We start from the raw sequence: 23255 nt of genomic DNA, 5'->3' as shown, positions 1-23255 counted from the left end.
GGGAATATATTCCCTAAAGATATTGGGGGTAGGGGCTGGGGCTGGGGCTGTAATGCATGCTTAAATGGGAATGAGTCCTACTTCATTCAACAACTGACCTTTTTTTTTCTGTGAGCCTATCCAATCCGTCCAATTTCCCTTCTATCCTTCCAAAAAAAAATCTCAGAATGTGATCACTCCCACCTGAGGAGCCACTATTTCCACTTCATTTACTGGTTCTTTCCTGTTGGTTATGATTAGGTCCAAAATAATACACTATTCGGTTGCTTCCCTTACCTTCTGGAAATGGGTTGGACATTTGATTCTGGACAGAACTGGACTTCCAATAAATATTAGGTAGAGTGAAGTCTCCCATTATTTATCCTTTTTCAATGTCTGTTTATTTCTTCAAGCAAGACATCACCAAAGACTTCATTTTTCCTTTTGACCCCATAGCGATCCCTCCTCCCTTCCCATGATGTAGTTGTTGTTCCTCCCTACTTCCTTTAAATTTTACCCAAACACCCTCAACCTGTTTCCATGTTTTTCATGGGTCTCATCACGGTATATGTGCGTGAGTATCCTTTAGATATAATGCTTTTCTTCCTTCCCCTTTTTCTCCTCCTTTACTGTTTGGTCTGTTTCTCTATTCCTACATCCAAAGCATGGTTCTTCTCTGTTATTTGCTAACAACAACTTTAAATGCTTTGCTATATTTGAAGGAGGATTCATGGGTGGTCCATTGGCTCCCTAAGCTTCTAACCCAACTTTGCTTGCCAAAACCATTTAGCAATAAACAAAATTGTATCAAAACCTATGAAGTATTTTAGATGCACAAGGTATTTCCATCCTAACTGCTAATCTTCAGATTCTGTTTCCTTCTCTTATTGGCAACTATCCTTCATTGCCCCTAATGTTAAAGCTGTCAGATATTTTATTGGCACCTTCCTTCATTTAAAAAATGTGAAAAACAAAACTTAAGTTAGAGTATGGTTATATTTCAGAGGAAGGAACTGTAGGACCCACTTCTGAGTACTTGCCTTAGAAAATCCTATGAAATGCACAGTCATTATAAAGTTACAGATGACTTATACACACACACATTACACTCTGAAAAGCCAGAAGATGGAGTTAAATGTAGTATCGTTTTCCCAGCTGTGTAATGTCAGCTAATCCCTGTGAAAAAATAAAAAAATGTCTATAATAGAACAAAAGATGGTTAATGGAACATTTTAATATTTGTCACTTTTGAGGTATTGTCACCATGACTGTATAGGGTGTAGTTGTAACAGGTGTGGCTTATGGTGATGTTGGACTTTGCATTTTCCACCTACTCACCATGCAGTTAGAGTTTCATCTTGGAAATTGTATTTATCAAATGTATGTATAAAATGTAATTTTTTGTGATGAAGCATTCTACCCTGTTCAGGTTATCTGCAACTGATTACAGGATCTGGATCAGCATGCACTAATCAGAAAACATAACTCAATATGCACAGCACACACATTGTATACCAAAAAACCAATTGAATGGATATTGTCCAAGGTGATAATAAACTGATGAATTGGGATGCAGACTACAATTCGATTACCTCATGCTAATGTGATGTTTCTAACCAGTGTTAATGACAATGGGAGGTCTTCATGACACAACCTGTTTTTGCACTGCTATTGAATGGTGAACTGTAGCTGCTGCCAGAAGACTATGACTCATCCAGCTTTCCTTAATCATATCTGTCAGAGAGTACACTAACTGTTTAATGAGCCAGAGTCATTTTGGGGCACAGGGGCATTTGACGAAGTGGCATGGTGGAAGAGGGTCCTAATTACATTCATTGAAGGTATGAAACAGCAACAATCTCTCCTGTGTTCTTGTAATCGGATCCTCAGTAGTAAGGAAAATGTACACAGAGACACACATATTTATAAAGATTTATAAATACACAGCAGTTTTTACTTGATTTATTTCCTTTCAGGTATGCAACAAAGAAGGAGTCAACAATGATTCTGGAAGAGAACCTGCAGGGGCAAACTGCATTATTTTAAAATTACATGAAGGATGAACCAGGACAGCAGTCAGAGACAAGACGATGCAGAACCAAAACAAACAAGCAAAAAGTAACAAGGGGGGAAAGGCCCACAGCATCAAGATTTTTTGCTTCGAAAGTTCTTCTCCAAATCCTGGTTTAGCTGTGTTTTGTCATTTAATCTGAGACTCTACGGAATAATTCACGAAATCAATGACATTATGTTGTAAATAACATGTATATCAGAGTCTAGTAAGTGAGAACACCCATAAGCACTTCAAAATTAAATGCAATATGTAATGCAGTTCTTCACACATACTTCATCTAGTATGTTCCCTTCTGTTTTCTTGTAACAAATATATAGACTGCGAGACAGGGGAATTGTACCTCCTTTCTCTTATCTTTTTCTATATACCTGTCTTCATTTTATTTATATTATTTTAAAAAAATATTTTTATTGAATAAAATAATACCCTTCTCATTTTCTGCAATCTCTTTGCCTATTTTCTGTTTTGTTTTGACATCATCATAATCATTTCTTCTAACATACAAAATGACTCATAAAAAGGTTGGAAACATATTTTTAAAATACACATTCATAGCAAAATTTGAAAAGTATCTTTTGGTTGCTCTAAGTCCCTCCCTTTTCCATGCCCCCCCCCCCCCCGCCCTTATTACAGGCAGTCTCCACATTACGAACAAGATAGGTGCTATAGGGTTGTTCTTAAGTCGAATTTGTATATAAGTTGAAATGGGTACATTTTATTAAATGCAACTCCAGGCAAATATATATAAAAAGGGAAAGAAAGTAGAAGTCCCCTTGACTGAAGGTGTCTTCTGGAGGTCCCCTTCCACCTCTACATCCACATTGATTTTATTCCAGTGAAATAAAGACAGAAACCACCACTTCCAGGTTCTGGGGGGCAGCATTAAGCTTTGAACAGTGTAGGAAGGATTAACACCCTTGTTGCATTTGTTTTGCTATCTGTGCCCCTGTTCGGAAGATTTCACTTCCCTTTCAGTCCTTGTGATCCTTGGGTTTTGAAAAAAACTGGTTTGTTATGGAAACAAGGATTGGTGATAAAGCTTCAATGGAAACACCTGTTTCCAGTGATAACTCTTTCAAGAGTGAATTTCCCTTCTGAGGGGTAGATTTCTCTCACTTCTTGTTGTCTCAATTCTTAACTATGAGTCATCTGTAAGTTGGATGTTTGTAGATCGGGAACTGCCTGTATATTAGCCTTCTCATCATGCATATGTAGTGGGTCTCTTCAAGAAATTAATTCGCTTACAGAAATATTTTAGGATTATTTTGGCATAAATGATTTCCTTCATTTAGACTTTATTGGTGCTAATTGCTGAACAGTCAAGGTCTTTAGATAGAATTATGTTCATGCATGTGAGAATTGTCTATTTCTTTTGCTGTTTAGATGAACTACACTCTATACACGAGATTTTAGTATGAGTAATTCAGTGTCTGATTTTACTACACATGCTTAGAGTGTCAATTCCCTCCAAAACACATAAATTTGAAATATATATTCCTCACTCTTCAGAAAATACTTCTTAAGAAACTGAAACCATGTGAGCATGACATTTAATTCAAGTCCTGTCATTGTGGAGGTTATGTTTATAACTCTTCTGAGGTGAGTTTTAGTATGCCAAGACCTCTAAAACCATCCTGAGCTATGTGTGGTGGTTTCCAGATTTGAGTCATGTAAGGCCCAGCTGAGAGAAATTTTACACCAGCAATGGGGGAGAAGTTAAAGTGTTATCAGTAGGGCTAAAACTAGATGGGAACTAGGAACCAAAAAAAGTATAATAAAGAGATGGATAGACAGGAACAGCACATTGCAGCGCAAGACAATATAACACATCATGACCCTGAAGGAAATCACTCTCATTATGTATTCTGCATTTACATCATTTTTACCTAATATGTCAAAAACTGAGAAACTTAATGGTGAGGGGGAAAAGACCAAAAGACGTTCTATTTTGTAGAGTTAAGGAACAAAGTTAAGGCAATTTAAATGTCAAGGAGCAGGGAAATTCAACACTGACAACACTGAGATCTGTAGCTCAACCTGTATATTTTGGAACTAAAAAGAGTAATACATTGCACCATGATTTGATAAATTGTCTGTTATCGGGAGAATGCAAAGGTTGTTAGATATTTGGCAGACCACTGTGCATGGCTCGTGGTCGGTGTTTAGTTCAGATCATAATCACAAATTATAGAGCTGCAATCACAGTTCCACAGACTCAGACTAAGATAATCAAAATGCTCTGGCTTTAAAAGAAGAAAAGAAAAAGAAAAGGTTTGACTGTTAATAAAAATGTCACAGCTCCAGCATTATTCACTGATGCCTTTAATTCCTTTTTACAAAGAGCAGGTAAAACCTAAAAAGGGTCCTCGATTTTTTTCTATTTATATCAAACAATTTGTGTTTATCCTGAATAAATAAATAATATTGAATTTTTGTTCATTCATTGTTAATAACTGGTCCAGTTCAGAAAAAGCAGGAGAATATGGTTTCTTGCTACTCGAAGGAGACCTTATGAATTATGGTATATTCCCCTTTCTTCCCTTTTTCACATGGCACATGAATAATTTAAAGTAGATTCTTCAGTTTTAAATCTAATCACACAATGCTATGGCACCTGAATTTTTCATTTACTTATGCTACAGGTAACAATGCGCGTGTGTGTAGCTGATTCGATAAAACATAGCTTAACAAACCTTGATTCCCAACGTTTGGGCATGGTGGGGAGCTATGGTTTATTTAAAAGCAGTAGAAGCCTTTAATTTCCTCATCATGTTTCCTTGTTTCTTGTAACAAAAGGAAAAGGGAAAGAGGGATCATCTGTCATATAAGGCGATTTGAAATTGCCTTATATGGTCAGTCTGCATTACATGAGTCTACACTGATCATATAAGGCAGTTTCAAACTGCACTGTATGGCAGTTTAGACAGGGCCCAATGCTTAAGTAGGCTTTATATTTTGCTGTTTGTGTCTGATTCTGATATAAAGTAAGAAATAAAAGTGCATTGATTGTAAACTAAGAAAATTGTTTATATAATTGTGTAAAAATACTTGTCACATGACTTAACTGCTTACATGTTTCCATATGGTAAACATCTGGGAAGATGATCTCTATTCTGTCAGCCTTAAACAGATATCACCTTGTGATGTACATACTCCAGGGAATGTAAGTGGTAGGAGTAAATTGAATAAAGCAATGAACATCATGCACAGTATGTTTTTCTTATGTGATTAGTTACAGCATTCATCACCCCTTCCTTTCAACAGATGAAAGGAGGAGCATGATGCAGGGAGATCTTGCGTTACCAGTATGTCTGTGTTTGAATGCTCTCCAACTGATCCCATGGTTTTAAGAATATAAATTTTATATTTTATAGACTGAAATGTCAGGCTAAGATGACTCACCCAGCAAAGTGTCACACCAGAAAGGTAAATCACACAAACTCAGAAAGTTGTGGAATGTCAAAAATACTCAATTCATCTGCCTGCCATCCATGGTATTTCACATGACATGTACTCCTGTTTCCAGCCTTTTGAAGGGTCTCCCTATTGAACTGCTACACAGCCCTCAGCGCGCAAATGTATCACAGAAATCAACATGTGTGGAAAGTGCACACATATCCTTCTGTAAAACAAAAAGAAAAGCAAAACTACACACAAACATTCAGGTCCAGTTAACACAATGCTAAACAATAAATTAATGCTAAGTGGGAACCACCTGAGATAAAGCATTACGAAGCTGCATTTTTCCAAAGGGAGTTATATCAAGCAACAGCGATGACGGTAGCTTACCTCCTGAAGCCTCAGTTTTCTGGGGCAGAAGAACCTCTGTCTACAAACTGCAATACTGAGGAATTTCACAGGCAATAAATAATTACAATGCAATCTAAAGAGGTATGGCTGCAATTAAAACATCTAAAGCAATGAGGTCAGATAAGCAAGACAAAACGCCCATATACATAGTTATGGTGATCACATGCAACAGCAGCATTAACTAGTGGGATGAGAGGCACACTTCTCAAGCTCATTAGTGTATTTTTACTTCGAAAAGGCTTTTAAAAATCACATTCATTAAAGAAAACAACAAAAGAAACAGTTCAGTGTTACCCAGCTAGTCCAGCATTCTGTTTGGAAAAGTATCTAGCCAGGCTGTCTTTGTGAAGACGAACAAGCAGCATTATTTATTTATAAACACTGAAACAGCTCAATCCAAGTCACAAACACCAGACAAATAAGGCACAGAACATAAAACTGCCACACTAGATACAACCACGCGAGCAACTTTGCCAAGTCTCACAGCTCAAAAAGATAAACCTAGCTTCCAAAATAATAAAGAAGGCATCATTTGGTTTAGGCTACAATTCCTCTTATTGGAAGAGAGAACTGTTGAAATAAATGGAACACTCTTCAGATGAAATAATTTAGGAAGGAGGGGAAGCAATAATAATAATAATAATAATAATAATAATAATAATAATAATAATAATCCCACTTTTTTCTCAAAAAAGACCCAAGGCAGCTAACAATATTAAAATCAAATTGAAATCAAATTTACTGACATATCGATGAATGATTTTGTTCAAGCTTTATTTATTGGCCAAATAGAATCTAAAAGTTAATATTTCTAAAAGATAAAAACTGTAGCAAAAATAAAATACGTTATTACTGAAAGATTCCCATTCCAGGGAAATCAAATCCATTGTAGAGTGTCCCCTAATTAAACAGTGAAAATTGGCAACACCAAATGAAGCTAAATAGCAAAAAAAGTTCTCTTACTACTTCCTTGTCTTGCATGTGGTGACCATCACCTACCCTATATACTCATATATAAGTCTAGAAATTTTAGCCCAAAAATCAACCCAACCCAAGTTATCCATAGGATCTATGTGAATACTGTAAATTCCCTTCTCCAAGTGGTGAAAGTCAAAAGCTTAGTCCATTCCAGGAGAACCTAAAAGAAGGACTGATATCCTCTACCTTCTATGACATGGCAGGACTTCAATTTTCTTGAATGCCTGGGTGGAGAAATGGTGGTTACAGCAAAGAGTGGCTGCCCCCCTGGCATAGAATTCCCCTCTCCACAGAATGACCCTTGATTTATCCATGGGTCATATCAAAATCCATAATTTTGGCCCCAAATCCTGCCCTCAATGTATACTTGGGGTTGACTTATACATGAGTATATAGGGTTTCTATTTTTCCTACATATTCTTCTTCTGCTTTCCCATCCTGTCAATCACACCTACAGTTCTAAGCAAAGAGATTGATTACCCTAACTTTCTCAGGTGCAGAAGGAGTAACACAATAAATTGCAAATCTCTTGGAAAGAAACTAGAATGCTGGGACACGTAAAAAGAGATGTATCTGTAAGTTTCTTTAGGGAGTCCTATGTGGGTTGCACAGCTCTGTGTTTTCCAACACTACTTGAGCTCTCATCCAGCCTTTGTTGAAGTTTCAGTGAAAACCTTGAAAAGAACAGATTCAGGGGAAATTCATACATCATCCTTTTTCTGGCGCTTGGCTCTTTATCCATATGTTTATGAACATTTTTCTCTTGATTTTTTGCTCCATTCTTTGTACCACCCTGCCCCACAGGAGAGCTCAGTCCTATGGGCTCTGCCTCCACCTCAGTAAACTTTATTTGAACACATAAAGCACAGACAATACACACATATATTGGTTTTTCTGTGACAGTTCCACAGAACTCACACAGCTTTGGATGACATTGGTAAATAATTTTTTTCTTCCATTTGGTTAAACAGTAAAAAAATGTCAGAAAAAGAAAGGTCCCTCTTCTTCTTTTACAACTTTGTTAATGGCGAGCTTCCATGGGAACAACAACATCAGCAGTGACAACAAACAACAGGGATGAATATATGAAACAATATGTCTCCACATACAGTACATTGTTTCTATAGAAATAGTTTGTCCATATACATCTATAATATAAATGTACAACAGTCTCACAGTGAGTCAGCAGGAAACAATGTGGGATTATCACTGTGGTTTGTATCTGCCCTGCAGAACAAACCACCCTCAATGCGCAAATGTGCCTGAGTGAGGTGGACCCTGGAAAAGATGGTCAGTTAGCCTGGGTGCTGCGTCTTAGAACCAGACAATGCCCATCCTTTTCTCTCCTCAAGTCTTTCAAAGAGGTTGACTCACTCTTCAACAGTTCAAAGGCAATGGAATGTGCACAAGTAAGTTGAAAATTAAAAATTCACACCATTTTGCATTAGAAATCCACCCAAGTAGACAACAAAGTGCTTAAAAGAAAATCCATCCAAGTTCTGGTATTAAGAAATTCCCAAATGTCATCTGTATGTATCAACATGATCCCAAGATGGTATAGTATGTATCATTAACTATTTCACAGCTCCACATCAGCACACTCAGAATTGTACTGCACAGATTATGTTACACAGAACAAAGTAAGTGCAAAATATGGATACTGACATGTTTTCTTATTTGTACAATATTATATATCTATACCTATAGCTACCTATATATGTGTATATATGTATTTTTATAGTTATCACAGATTAGAAGACACACAAAAATATATTAATTTTAAGGAAATTACTTTAGAAAATTCTTAAAATATTGGAGGAATATATTTTTATATAGTGCACTCCTGTTATATTGAATATTATAACACAAACTCATTAGTGAATAATCTGAAAGTAATTTTATGGCATAATCTATAAGGATCATTTCTTGCAGAAATTCCACTGAAATTGTAGAAGTGAAAAGCTGGAGGATATTAATCTAGACCAGTCTCTATTGTGTGGCAGGACAATGACCTTGCTGGCATACTACAAATCATCTTATATAGTCCAGACACTAACATGCCATGAGCAAAGAGCAAACGAACCACAGAAGAGATTGCAAAAATAAATATCTCTGTAAGACTCATGCATGACTGCAAAGCAACATGTTCTGGAGGAAAGCAGAGCAAAGCAAAAGAAAATGAAGTCCCTAAGGCCACTAGCTTTTCTAATTGTGTCCTTAGCTATCCCAGCACCAAATCACTTAGTTTTAAGTCTTTTGAATAGAAAGAGGGATAGTCCATCCATCCATCCTTATCTAAGCTGGTTTTGAAATGCCTTTAAACTAGTATGAAAAAATGTATCTGGTAATATCACTAGGAAGTGTGAATGCTTTGCCCTCTTGCATGGTTCCTGGATTTTTAATTGGGTTTGTGTAGGAGATGTTCCTGTTAGATTTGCCCATATTCACTGGCATCAATTCCAAAACATGAGCTGTGTCTGATGTAAGCATATATGTTATATCCTTACCAATATAAGTGGAATGCACTGTGGCCCCATAGCAGCATTTTTCATTTGGAATAGTGCCACCCTTTTATTCCTGCGCGGCATTACACTATAGTCGCTTCCTTGGCAAATGGCAGCAAAGCAAAGAGTTTGCACCCACACACCTAGGAAAAGATGGGCAATATACTGCAAACAGTAACTGAAGCCTCCATACCAGAACGTAAATGTTTATTACTTTCCTCCCTCCTGCAGTATTTAAGAGATTGCCAGTGGCACTTCATTTGGCTTGTAGGTTCCAGCATATACCTATGATCTTCCTCACTAAATACTGTTATCTGGTGTCACACATAACCAAGCTTCCAAGTGAGAGATTGTACGCAAACACATCTTTTCTATTTAGCAAAAAATGGTTTCCACTGTACCCTTGCTGTGTCCTCTTCCTAATGTGACAAAACCAGAGGAGATGAAATTATGGAAATCCGGACCTCCACTTCGATAAATATCCTTTCCATAGTGACCTGCCAAGAAAAAATGAGAAACAGCATATCATTATATGCAATTCATCTTTACTTCTGCCAGTTCAACAATATCCATAATTCAATTCCCGAGTTTAAATGTCTAAAGGAGTATTAATGGATTACAATGGAACAGCAATGGATTAGCATAAGATCCTTTATTCAGTCCTGCCCAAACCAATCCTATCCTGCTAGTCACATTTCTATGAAACTCTTTCCCATGGCTACTACATTAATACACAACTTCTTCATAGAATCATAGAAAAGAGTTGGAAAAGACCACAAGGACGATCCATTTCAACTCACTACCATGCAGGAAAATACAATTAAAGCACTCCCAACAGATAGCCATCCTGTCTTTGGCTAAATATATACAATAGACGCTCTGCATATTAGAATACAAGCAACTAGAACTCTCAAGCACCTGGCACCACCCCCCCCCCAAAGAAATAATATTTTAAATAAACTTAAAATCAATTTTAGAAGAAATGTATGTTTAAGTTAAATTTGTATTTATTTGTCTTGATTTGCTTTTAATTGCTGCATTTCAATATTAATATGAAGTCAATACAGAGTTTATGGTATGGCATATGATGAGATACAGTATTACTTAGACCTATTTTTATAATAGCTCTCAAGCAACCAGAAACTACATTTATCCTGCATCTACCAATCCCCATGGAGGCTATAGTTATTTGGTGCCACATTAACCTTGTTTCCAAGTGAGATATTGTAGGAACACAGTTGTCTTATATTAGTCTATCTAGCATAGTATTTTAAAGTCTGAATTACTGTTTTGTGTCTAAATGGAACAAATTCTCCACATTTAAGGAGGATAGTCAGGATAACAGTTCCCAGCAGAAGGTGAGAGATTGGCAAGGCATCTCCAGCTCTCAGCCTTCTTTTGGGCCCCCTGAAAGCTAGTGAAGTCTCCCTGTTTCCTTCATAACTGCAGGGAGCTGCTACAGACTTTAAAGAAGGAAGGCTCTCAAGGTCCTGAGGGAGAAAATGCTGAAAGAGAAAGCACCAAGTCCCATGAGAGGTCCCCTGTGTTTAGTGTGTTTTCAGCAGCAGCAACACCCCACCCCCTCAAAAACAATATGTTTGTTGATTTTTTTTTTTGAGATACCAAGTTGTTACTGACATGATTTACTGACATGATCTCACCTTCTATCTTGCCTATTATCAAGCCTCCTTAACATCTATTTATTTATTTATTTATTTATTTATTTATTTATTTATTTGCAGTATTAATATTCCGCCCTTCTCACCCTGAAGGGGACTCAGAGAGGATCACATTACACATATAAGGCAAACATTCAATGCCTTAACATAGAACAGAGACAGAGACAAATGCAGGCTCCACCTCGAACTCATGACCTCTTGGTCAGAGTGATTTGTTGCAGCTGGCAGCTGGCTGCTCACCAGCGTGTGCCACAGCCCATGTTTTCTGGACTTCCCTTTCACCTGTTCTCTTTTCCATAACACAAACTGATAGACCATTTTCTACTTATCTGTATCTGGCCTACCTATAAATGATTCTGTTTGTGCACATCTTCAAATGCATCTCTCTGGACTGACTCAGGCCTTTAACTCCTCTCCCCTGCCAGGGATCGTTTGCTCGATGAACTCTCCAGGCCTAGGAGACACCAGAATATGACTCTTTGGCTTTTCAGGATTCTTTGGCCCCATCTACACTGCCATGCAATGCAGATTAAATAGACTGTGTTAAACCAGTCTGCACTACCATATAATCCTGTTTAATGCAGTGATTCTGCATTCTGAAACTGCATTATATGGCAGTGTAGAGCCAGTCTTCCTAAGCTACCTCCCTTACAAAAAGATCTCAAGTATTTTCTGGTGGGTCCCCATTCACGTACTAAACAGACTTGATGTTGCTTAGCTTCCAGAATCACATACAATGAAGGGATTGCAAAGTATTACCCAGTCTTGTCATTGTGGAAGGGCCTTAGTTCAATGGTATACAGTAGAGTCTCACTTATCCAACACTTGCTTATCCAATGTTCTGGATTATCCAACACATTTTTGTAGTCAATGTTTTCAATATATCGTGATATTTTGGTGCTAAATTTGTAAATACAGTAATTACTACATAGCATTACTGTGTATTGAACTACTTTTTCTGTCAAATTTGTTGTATAACATGTTTTGGTGCTTAATTTGTAAAATCATAACCTAATTTGATGTTTAATAGGCTTTTCCTTAATCCCTCCTTATTATCCAACATATTCACTTATCCAACATTCTGCCGGCCCGTTTATGTTGGATAAGTGAGACTCTACTGTATATGCATTTCCAGAAATGCCCTGTTTTAAACTCTAGAGAGCCACTAACAGTCTGTGTAGAGTAGACAATACTAAACTGGAGTGATCAATAACATGACAAGCAGCTCCCTGTATCCCTGAGGCAATTGGCTCTATTCCTCTTCCTGTATTTGCTACAATAACAAATATATTTTGGGCAAAGAAGAGAGGGCATCTGCTAGTGTCCAGCAGTTATACTGATGCCACTTTGCAGGAACTCCCCATGCTAAATTCTTATGTCATAAGATTCCTATGCTTCATATGTGATATACATGTTTTCTTTCCTGAGCAGTCAGATTATTTGGAATAGGAACAGGACACAAGATTTAGAATTCAAGTGCACAATATGTTTTCTCAAACTCTATCAGAATGGTAATGGAATTAAAGTCTCATCTCCATCCTTGAAGAGACTCACTTGTTACTATAACTATGGGGCTCTCTATGGCCGTTTTATTTCTTTGGGTGAGAAATGACACCTCTACAGGACCAGATCTAGAACAGGGGCTTTCACATGTATTCTGGAAGCCTATTTTAATTGGAAACATTTGTAGACGATAAGTGAGCCATAATATTGTGGGAGTAAATAAATGGATTCTTATACTGCATTTTGACTTTTGTTTTGTTTTTTCTTCTTTCTAAGTAATTCTTCAAGTTGCATCTGAGGAAGTAGACTTACCGGTAAGTTGATGAATGTTTATGCATCAACCTTGCTCCCTCAGTTAATCTGTAGCAACAAGATCCCTGTGCATATTGATATTCCAGACTTTATTTCTACCCATAAGTTGGAGGTGAAATAAAAGAAGGGACAGAATAAAAACAAATTCACAATTTCTTTCATTTGAAAATTGCAGGGGGAAAAAAGCACTGGAAAAATAGTTTCCCACAAACATCTTAGCAGAAATTAAATTCCTGTTGGCTGATCCAGTAGACATTCTAGTGACTTTATATATACCTGGCTACTCTTTGGCTATAACTTCCTCTTGATATGTGAATACTTACTTGGAAAAGAGCAAGGGAGAGGGCAGTATACATGTTGGACATGGAGTACAGGGCACAAGCCACATGCCAGAAACAATCAGTTCTTTGTCAGTCACTTTTGACCATCATTAAAACTGTAGTCAGAGGATGGACCACAGTACCCTATACACTAATCTACAAGTCTAGACATTTTAGTCAAAAAATCTGCCTGAAAAACATTTTTGGGTTTTTCTTAACCTTATAAGAAAAACCCCAAAAAGTGTATTTTAGGGCTATTTAGAGAGAGAATTAGCAAAGGAAATGAACACATTTGTCAATATAGTTTTGTTGCAGCTAGATCAACATTAGCAAAATATTGGAAGGGGGAGAAAGAATTATTTATAAAGACTGGACAGAAAAATTATTAGACTATGTTCAAATGGCCAAGCTATCCAATCGTATTCAGGAGGACATAATGAAGAGTTTGCAAAAAAAAAAAAAAAAGGAGGCTGGCATTTGGATATTTGGAAAGAAAGACAAATGTAGGTTTTAAAGTAGCCACAAGAGGAATTTATTAAAGCAGATAAATGGGTAAGTTTTAGATGTAAGATTCACAAGGAGTAGTGACCGAAGTCATAGGTGGTGGGTTCATGGGTGTGGGGATGGAGGGAATGGGTGTGGTAGGATGATGTAATTGCATAGTATTTGTTAGTTATTGTATTATTTGTTCTTTGGTCTTTTGTTACTTGCACACAATAAAACATTAATATAAAAAAGAAAGGAAAATCAGCCTGAAAAACTTGGGTTACCTTATCCACTGCATTTTAACTTTATTTAAAAACTATCTCCTTCTCTGAAGCACTGACCTTCTCTATTCTCTCCCTCAATGTATCCATGGTAAATATCAAAATTCGTAATTTTGGCCCAAACCTGCTCTTGATGTATGCATGAGGTATATACAGTAGAGTCAAGAAAAGCAACCAGCCCTTAAAACGTAAAGTTATAGCAGAATTCTGTTGCAGATTCTTTCTTCCATCAACATTTAGACCTTTTTTCCATGTCAGGAGTGACTTGAGAAACTGCAAGTTACTTCTGGTGTGAGAGAATTGGTCGTCTGCAAGCACATTGTCCAGGAGATGCCCAGATGTTTTGATGTTTTTACCATCCTTGTGGGAGGCTTCTCTCATGTCCCTGCATGGAGCTGGAGCTGACAGAGGGAGCTCATCTGCGCTCTCCCCCAGTTGGATTCGAACTGGCAACCTTCAGGTCAGCAACCAACCTTCAAGTCAGCAGTCCTGCTGGCACAAGAGTTTAACCCACTGTGCCACTGGGGGCTCCACTTAGACCATGTTCCACTTATTGACGGGGTTCTTCCCAGAATTAGACATCTGTTACATTTTCAACAAAAAAGAAAGCTCTATACTATATGGAATCGGCTATGATGAATTATGAACACAGGAGGTATAGACCTCAATCATATGTTCTAGCTGTGCACAATAGCCACTAACTATGGTCTGAGATCCAAGGGATAATTTAATCTTCTAATGGTATGTTTCAGCCTTCAATGTTTTATTATAATTTGCAGTTTTGATATATACATTTATTTACTTATACTTTTTATTCTGTGCTAGAATAATTTATTGTGAATTGTGTTGTTCTATTACTATATTTTAAGACATTGTAGCATGTCTTAAGAACTAGTTTTATGGGGAACTTAATATAATATAATCAGTAAACTGTATCCTAATGTCCCTCAAATATACATGATGCACTTGCCCTTCCCATATAGTCGATCAATTGCTGTAATTTGTGAGTCATTATTTATTTCTGATTTTGTGTGATGAAAAGAGAAGTGGTAAGTAGAATATGGCTTATGTACAGATACAAATGGCTCACTCAGGGGACTCAGGTCTTAACAGCCAAGACAAATTCCACTGGACATGTTTGGGGGTTGGAATAATTCTGCCTTTCCTAGAACTAACAGTGAATCCAAGCTTCACATCACTGTATTTTTGGTTGTTAGGTTGCTGATGCACAATTGCACCAATTAGAAATAAACTAATGGCTAGTTAGGTAGATAGACATGTGCTGAAATCTGAAGGTATTATTGCAAGTGAGAAGGTAAATCTGCTGAGTTTCAGCCTGAACTTTAAAGGAACTAACTAAGATGCCAAACTACATTGCCAAAACAGTATCGCCATTTTGTATATTTCCTTTAAAGTTCATACTGAAGCCTTGACTGATGACATGGGTGAACGCCAAATGGACAGGTAGCAAGGAAGGCAAATAAAAAGCAAATTCTTGCCCAGAATAAATTTATCCCTTTTACCAGGAAAGTACTTTCTGTCCCTCATGTTTGAAAGTATTAGTAGAGATCAACAAAAATTAAAGGATTTCAGTAGTCTTAGGTAAATAGTTACATAGGTGCTTCATGCTTCCTCTCCCATTCTCTCATAGACACACAAGTACAATACACACACCTTACATGCACACTGGGGTATGCACACTCTCAGAGATGGTAAGATGGAATCTTCTCATCAAAATCTATGGCAGGGCTGAAGCCCTCTGCTTAGTCTTGAATTCCAGTTCCCAACAATCAATGATGAAAGATTATGGCAGTTTGCCAATCACAAGATCTCAAGCCTCAAATTATGTAGAGGTGGAGAAGTTACTTTTTGGGACAATAGTTGCATGAATCCCCTAGCCTTCATGGCCACCAGCTATGCTGACTGGAGGCTTCTGGGGATTATTACAAAAAACCGTAACCTTTTCCAGTTTGGGAAAAACCGGTTTCACTGTACGGATCATTACATTGACATTTCTGGAATAGGACTGAGGCCAGGAATGTTACATTACGCACAGATTCTAGTCTCAAGCTGTTAACAGAATGTGTAGTATTTGTGGTCTGACAGCTGCCAAAGAGTATGAGATTTTTTCAATTTTCAGTAGAAATGTGCATCAATGTGGAGGCAATCAATTACCTGTCCCAGCTATGACCAGCTATGCCTATGGTGTATTTTTCTGCAGCCTCCCCCCATTCCTATTTTTTAACAAATGCTCCAGCATGGGTGGGTGTCTATAAAGCACTTCACATTCTGTTGAGTTGATTATTGCCATGCAGTGTGGTTTAGATTTAGGATTCAGTGAAGCACATTAGGTGGTTTAACTCAGACTTTTCCCCAGCTTTGATTAGTGCACTTCAGAGACCATGATACATGCTGCAGAGCACTTTGGTGGCACGTGTTTTGTATGTGCCACAGTTTGAAGTTGATTTCAAGCTGCATTAAATAGTCAATATAGATGTGCCCTCAGTGTTTGGATGTTTTCAAAGAGATGAATGCAAAGTTGCCCTGTAACTCAAGTTCAGTGTTGCTGTTTTCAAATAAACTGGCAGGATTTTTTTTTTCAACCCAAGGGTGCTTACCCAATTCCCTTAATCTTGCTACAAAAAGAGGAATGATTTTGTACAATGCTACTTGAATCAGGTTACATCTCTTGGGTCTGTCCTGTTACTCACAACTGGGACGGTTCTAGTTAGCGTAGTTGGTTTTCCTGAGATTAATTCCATTCTCTTTTCCCCTCTTTTAGTTCAAAAGGCAAACAAACACAAGATATCCTGAAAATTCCAGAGGATGGCTGTCGCACACCAAAAAGGAAGAACTTGCCTCATACCTCTTTTTTGCTACAGTTCAAGAGCTGGAACTAAATTTCAGAGGGATGACTTGGTTCCCTCATCAGAGGTTGGAGAAACCCACAAATGGATGAGTCGTTTACTCAGTGTACAACAAAAGGCAACTTCTCCAGGGCATTCATCTGAAAAGCAAAGTACTCCATTGCAAGCACACACCCTAAGTAAATTGCATAAGGAAAAAATGTAGTTACAAATGTCAATTATATTCCCAGCTCAAGAATAATGGAATTATTAGAGCTGAACTAAACTGCTGTTATCCACCTTTCAGAACTGTTATTCCTAATCACAGGTTATAAAACAGTGAGCTCTTGGAGTACTTAAATTTCAGGCAAATTTCGACTTCTGTGTGAGTGTGTCTATGTGTGTGTTGTGTAAGTCGGGGCTCTAATCTACCAGATTTAAGAGACCAGGGGAGGAGGAAGAATGAGTTGAGAACTCCCCAATGCATTAATACTTAGTTCTTTTGTGTCCCCTTACACCTTGAGAGAAGCTAGTTAGTACAAACAGTCCTAAATATATATGGACTCTGTGCATGCCTTGGGAATGAGGAAAGAATATTCATGCTGTCAATCAAGCATAGCCACCTTAAAGAATCAGCTGCAACTCAGTCTACAGAAAATGAAATTCCCCAGGGCAATAGAAGGGCATTTCAAGTGCAGAAGGGCTCACAGGCAAAAATTGCCATTGAGGCTGACTTCTAAGGATGACCTCAGCTTGAAGAAAATTATGTGCTGCTTAGAGAAGGCTGGATGCTGTAGCAACCTTTTCTGGGGGTACTCGTTCTTAGCCAGATTCAACGGATTGCTTGGATAGGAAGGGGTACATACAGGCAGACATTTTGGAATGCTTTTATGTTTCATTAGAAAAAGTGAAAGAAAACAGGAGGCTTAACAATAACAACCACAAAAACAACAACAGTCACGGAAGGTGTACAATTGATAAGAACTGGGATGGGAAAGGGGAGATTTTTCTCAGGTTAAGAAAAACCTTTACCCTCCCAAGTTTGCTGTGACATCACCATTCACATGGAAGACACTAGGAAATCTGTTTGGCAAAAACTAGCATTTGTTCTCCTGTATAAATAACCTGTTCAGAAGATCGGCCTCTGGGTTGCAAATCAGTATTTTTTTGGTCCAACTGATAGTCATGACCAAGAGATGAAATGTTGGCTGGTAAACTGCTTCTTAAAGCAGCTACTTCCTGCCAGCAGAGTATACATGGTCCAGTCAGGCAGAAACTGATTCAACCCATTGGAATGTCAGATTACCTTCCCTCCTGCTGTCATCACTGCTGGATGGCTGCAAAGCTCCTGGGCAGTACATGCTGACATCAGCAGAGGTGCTCGCCCTCCTGCCTGATTGTGGGGCACCTTTGTTGATATTAACACAGGGCTCCCAATATAGTCAGGTGCTGTCTCAGAACTTAGTAGCCATCTGCAAAGTTGACATGAGCTTGACCCATCCCTATTTCCCTGTGCTGATGAGGGAATGTTGGTAGTGTCCCATGCATGCTGTCCACACTGTACCCAAAGTGTGGTTACTTCAGAGTATTCCCCAACTTCCCTTAGTGTGGACTAACCTGGTTTAACTCTGTTTACCCTGCATTACGAACTAAAAGTCTCTGGACATCATGTAGAAATCCAGGAACAACTTCTCACTCAATGTGTGCTATACAACCTGTGTTCACAAGCTCCATAAGACTGCAATACCCACAACCACACCGACATAAAGTTTACAGAAAGTTTATGCTATCCTCTGCTCACATTGTTCAACTGTGTGTAATACATTTGATGCAATTAAGCATTTCAGGAAAAAAATGAGAATATTACTACAAGGCTTGAGATGTAAAAAACGTAAAGATGGGTGAAAATGCAGAGATACCATTATTTCAGAAATGGAAAGTGCTTTAAATAAGGGGGGAGACATGTATAAAATAAATGCACCATTCAAAAGGACCTCCATATTATATTTTTTAAATACTTCAGCAGGTCTTTCTCATCTCTAACCACTGCTCAACTCCTGCAATATGGGCTAGAAAAGTGTTTCAGACAACAAAAGTCAAGCATAAACAGAGACTTTTGAACTATACTGTAGATGCATAATGCATAAACTCTCTTTAAAATCCACAAACATTTGGTCTTTTTGATGCATAACAATTATGATGGAATAGTGATGCTTCAGTGAGATGTCTATAGAACTTGGCACTTCAGCAAGAGAAATATATTCCACAAACAATATGGCCTATGTTTATATAATTGCATCTGTGCATTTAATCTTTTCTATAAACATACAGTCATGTAAACATCTGTTCCACTCACCTTTCCCCCTGTGCTTCTCTATTTGCTTCTTTCATACTCATTTCTATTCTTTTTGCTAAGCTCATTATTTCACTAATGAATTCTAATTACTTCACCATTATATACAAAATCCCCATTTGTCCAATTTTCACCCTATCAGTCTATTCCTCTTCTCATTCTTTAGAAACTTCAGATAGGAACAGACAGGGCATTGCAGAAAGTTGCCAATAGGGAGTGAAGTTCAGAGATTAGCAGTACAAATTTAGTGCCCGTCTACTCTCAAGAAAGCCCCATTAAACACAATGAGTCATTCCAATATATACATGCACAAGATTGCAATTTGTTACTCAATGTTACAGAGCAAATCTTGAGGAATATCAGAGAAAGGTAGCGTCCTTGCTGCTTCCCATTCCTTTGTTTTCACTCACTCTACACACATCATCTTTATTTTGAAATGCAGAAGTACTGCCTTTCCTGCGACGGTAAGCAGAAAGAGTAGCCAGGTAACATTTCAGTGACGATAGCACCAAGCCGTCTTCTACTAGTGCCGCAAGGAAATCAAATAGGAGAGAGGTAGGTGCTTGCAGAGGATCTAGTCTTCGTTGGCGACTTTCACATTTTGCTGCATGGATGGCTGCTACTGGGCGGGAAAGTGGTGGGGCCGGACTCGAGGTGAAGGAGGTTGAGGTCCGGGTGGCATATCTGGCCACCCTGGATCATGAGCAAGTCCGGCAGTTTGCCATCGAGCTGAGGAGGATGAACCAAGGCTTTCATGGCAACTCTGGTGTTATTACAATGGCATCCACATTGTCCGCATCTATTTTGGCAACCACTCTGTTGAGAAGAGGGATTGGTGAAAAGATATACAGAAGAGGGCCATGCCAATTGTACAGGAAGGTGTCCCCTAGACAGCCTTGATGTGTGTCCTGCGGCATCCTGGCGCAATAGTGGCTGCACTTGGTGTTGTCGCATGCTGCAAACAAGTCGATGTCTGGCCGACCCCATCTCTGGAATAGCAGAACTGCTGTGCGGGGACGGAGAGACCACTCATAGGTCCTGTGTCCCACCCTTCTCAGTTCGTCTGCTATATTGTTCTCCCAGCTGGGGAGATGTATGGTGACAAGATTTATTCCCCTAGGGAGGCCAAATCGCCAGTGCAAGCCACAGAAAGGTCCAGGATCGGGTGCCACCCTGCTTGTTCAGATACCAGACAGCTGTCATATTGCCTGTACGTATCTGAACTACATGATTGAGGATGAAGTGTTCGAGCTTCTTGAACTGCCATAAGTTCCAAGGCATTGATGTGGAGTTTGGTGTCTGCCGTCGACCAGAGGCCATGGGCTATCTTTGAGCCAGAGTAGGCTCCCCATTTGCAGAGAGAGGCATCTGTAATAATGACTGCCAAAGGCCCTGGAGGGTGGAACAGCATGCCCACACATTGTCTTGCATTGTCCACCAATGAAGGGAACGGAGCACCACAGGTGGGACAACTAGCATCCGCCTCTGTTTGTGTCGAAGAGGATCGAACACATGGAGAAACCATGACTGAAGTGGACAGAAGTGCAGCCGAGCAAATGGAGTGACCACTGTTGTTGAGGCCATATGCCCGAGTGTGGACTGAACATGCTTGGTGTCCACTGAAGGCGATTGAATGATTTGCAGAACTGCAGATCGAAGGTTGCCGAAGCGATCCTCGGGAAGGTACGCCTTGCGATTGAGAGAGTTGATCTGGGAGCCTATGAACCGAATATCTTGCATTGGCTCCAAGTTGGACTTCTGGAGGTTGACGACAAGACTGAGACTCTGCAAGAGGGAGAGAGTGAATTGGATATGATCCAAAAACTGTGAGTGGGAATTCCCGACCAGCAACCAATAGTTGATATAGGGGAACACTGTGATACCCTGGAGACATAAGTGAGCCGCCACCACAGCCATGCATTTAATGAAGACGCGAGCTGCTGTGAATATTCCGAAGGGAAGGACCCTGAAAGAGAAGGCCTTGTGGCCTATTTTGAAGGACAAACACTTGTGGTGGCGTGAGGCAATGGCTACGTGAATGTAGGCATCTTTCAAGTCTATTATGGTGAACCAAGGATGCTGCGGAATGAGGGGAAGAATGGTCTGAAGTGTGACCATCTGAAATTTTTGTGCCCTAATGTAATGATTCAACCCACGGAGATCCAAGATTGGTCTCTGGCCTCCATCTTTCTTGGGGACCAAAAATACGTAGAAAAGAAGGCTGAGGAAAACATAGAAGGGTCGAGCGGCATGATGGCACCTTTCTGTGAACTTCATCCCACAAGACAGCAGAGGGGGTTGTTCTGACAACTCCCAAACATGCCTGGCTCTTGAATTCAATAGAGTAACCATTACGAATAATGTCCAGCACCCACTTGTCAGTGGTTATGTTGCACCATGCTGTTTAAAAGCCAGCTAGTCTCTTGTCAAACCGAACAGAGTGCTGTCATGAGAAGGTAAGTGTGAAGGAAAGAGGTGACTGCTAGAGAAGCTGTCACAATGCGAAGACAAAGAGGACACCTGTGCAGAAGAGGGGAGGGTGATATCGCTAAAAGTGATGTTTCGTTTTATTTTGACTTTTTCCTCTACCCTGCTGGCGCGCGGTCTGCATCTGCTGCTTCGGCGAGTGTGATGATTTAGCTTGTGATGAAACACGTGAGGAGGGGAAGTATGGCCTACGGATATAAGAATAAGGCTGTTGGCCTCTGGATCTTGAGCAATAGGAAGTTTGCAGGAAGCCAAACTTCTTTGCTGCTTGTCTTACTTCCTGTGTATCTTTAAGTTGAGTATCTGTTTCTGGATTGAAAAAGCCATCAATATGTGCTGGGAGATCCTCCACCAACAACTTGCCGTCTTCTGAAAGGGTTGAGGTGTAGAGTCAAGCATGTCTACGAAGAGAAGTAGCCAGTGAAAACAACTTCCCTGCATTGTTGGCGAGCTGTTGAGCCATATCTTTCTGGGCTCGTGTCAACAGCAAAGCTTCCCGGTGATAGCCTTAGCCATACCTTGTTGTTCTGGTGGCAGCAAATACAGGTATGGTGCCATCTTCTCCCAAACGAAAGTGTCATGGGAGGCCATATATGCTCCATAGTGTACCATACGGGTTATCAGGCTTACATTAACATGAGCCTTTCCCCCCCATTCCTTCCAGCTTTTTGCCCTCCTTGTCGGATGGGGCAGGCTGGGATCTAGAAGACCTTTTACATTTAACCACATCTACTACTACTGAATTCCGCTTGGGAGGATGAGCAACCCAATTTGCTGATGTAAGATCAATGTGATATCTTGCATCCCATCTCCTTGACACAGCTGGAACTAGTGATGGGGCCTGATCAGGGTTCTTTGTTAATTGGAGCAGATATGGCAAGGCTGCCGAAGCAACTGCCTGCTGTATCTGTTGATCAGGAGGGTACATCTACTGGCTGTTGGGTCTTCTTTGTGAATAGATTCAGTGTCTTAGCCATGTACAACATTAGAGCAGCAAATGCTGCAGTATCCTCTAATGCTGGTGCTGGTGAGATGTCACCAGGTTCCAAATCTCTGGGAGAATCCACAGAGGAGCTGGAATCAGATGGAGTAGCGCCCTCCCCATGATGCCATGAAGGTGATGGGTTTTGTGAGAGTGGGAGAACTTGTAGTGACAGCACAGGTGGGGGTGGTATGGTTTTGGAGGCAGACCCAGATCTCGATCCATGCATCAGCACAAAATGGTAGGCCCTCCCTCCGAGGGAATAATGAACATAGTCAGTGCGATAAAAATGACAATTCTGACCTGATGGTGCCCAGCTGGGAGAATAACTTCAGTAATGATGGTGCCTCTCAAGGGATCCATAAGAGGAATACCCCCAGGACTGCGGCCGTGTGACAAGTAGGAACGCTGGCCTGTTGAGCAGCTTCACGTTCCAGAGCACCAAGTGCTCCTGGAGTGTTCTGAGTGTCAGGAGGGAGAACGTCCTCCTCCTGGCTCCGTTGGAGAGAGGCGCCCTGTGAAGAGGAGCAGCCGCTCGGGGCTTAATGGCCGGGTCTGCCAGCTAGCCTCACCACTCCTAGAGCGCATGGCAAGGCTAAGGCCTGTTCCAAGGGTGGGGAGGGCACTGTTGGGGGAGGGAGCAAAGCCTTGCCTTCACTTC

The 23255-nt window shown here is 39.7% G+C and overlaps 1 protein-coding gene and 1 long non-coding RNA gene across 8 annotated transcripts in view; one reads left to right on the top strand and one right to left on the bottom strand.

The window, feature by feature from the left end:
- Positions 1-5256, top strand: part of LOC134297124 (uncharacterized) — a 33215-nt gene extending 27959 nt beyond the window's left edge. Inside the window, exon 2 of the long non-coding RNA XR_010003879.1 lies at positions 1956-5256. This is a non-coding gene — a long non-coding RNA (uncharacterized LOC134297124). The remainder of the gene's footprint in view (positions 1-1955) is intronic.
- Positions 1-23255, bottom strand: part of shisa6 (shisa family member 6) — a 418823-nt gene that overhangs the window by 308877 nt on the left and 86691 nt on the right. For all 7 annotated transcript variants that reach the window (XM_062974005.1, XM_062974006.1, XM_062974008.1 and 4 more), the window contains exon 4: positions 9747-9842. In XM_062974005.1, coding sequence (XP_062830075.1) covers positions 9747-9842 — 96 coding nt within the window. The remainder of the gene's footprint in view (positions 1-9746; positions 9843-23255) is intronic.

The sequence above is a fragment of the Anolis carolinensis genome, chromosome 2, assembly GCF_035594765.1.
Source record: "Anolis carolinensis isolate JA03-04 chromosome 2, rAnoCar3.1.pri, whole genome shotgun sequence".
In the NCBI taxonomy this organism is placed as follows: Eukaryota; Metazoa; Chordata; class Lepidosauria; order Squamata; family Dactyloidae; genus Anolis; species Anolis carolinensis.
The sequence above is the reverse complement of the archived record's forward strand: the minus strand, read 5'-3'. Positions and strand labels throughout refer to the sequence as shown.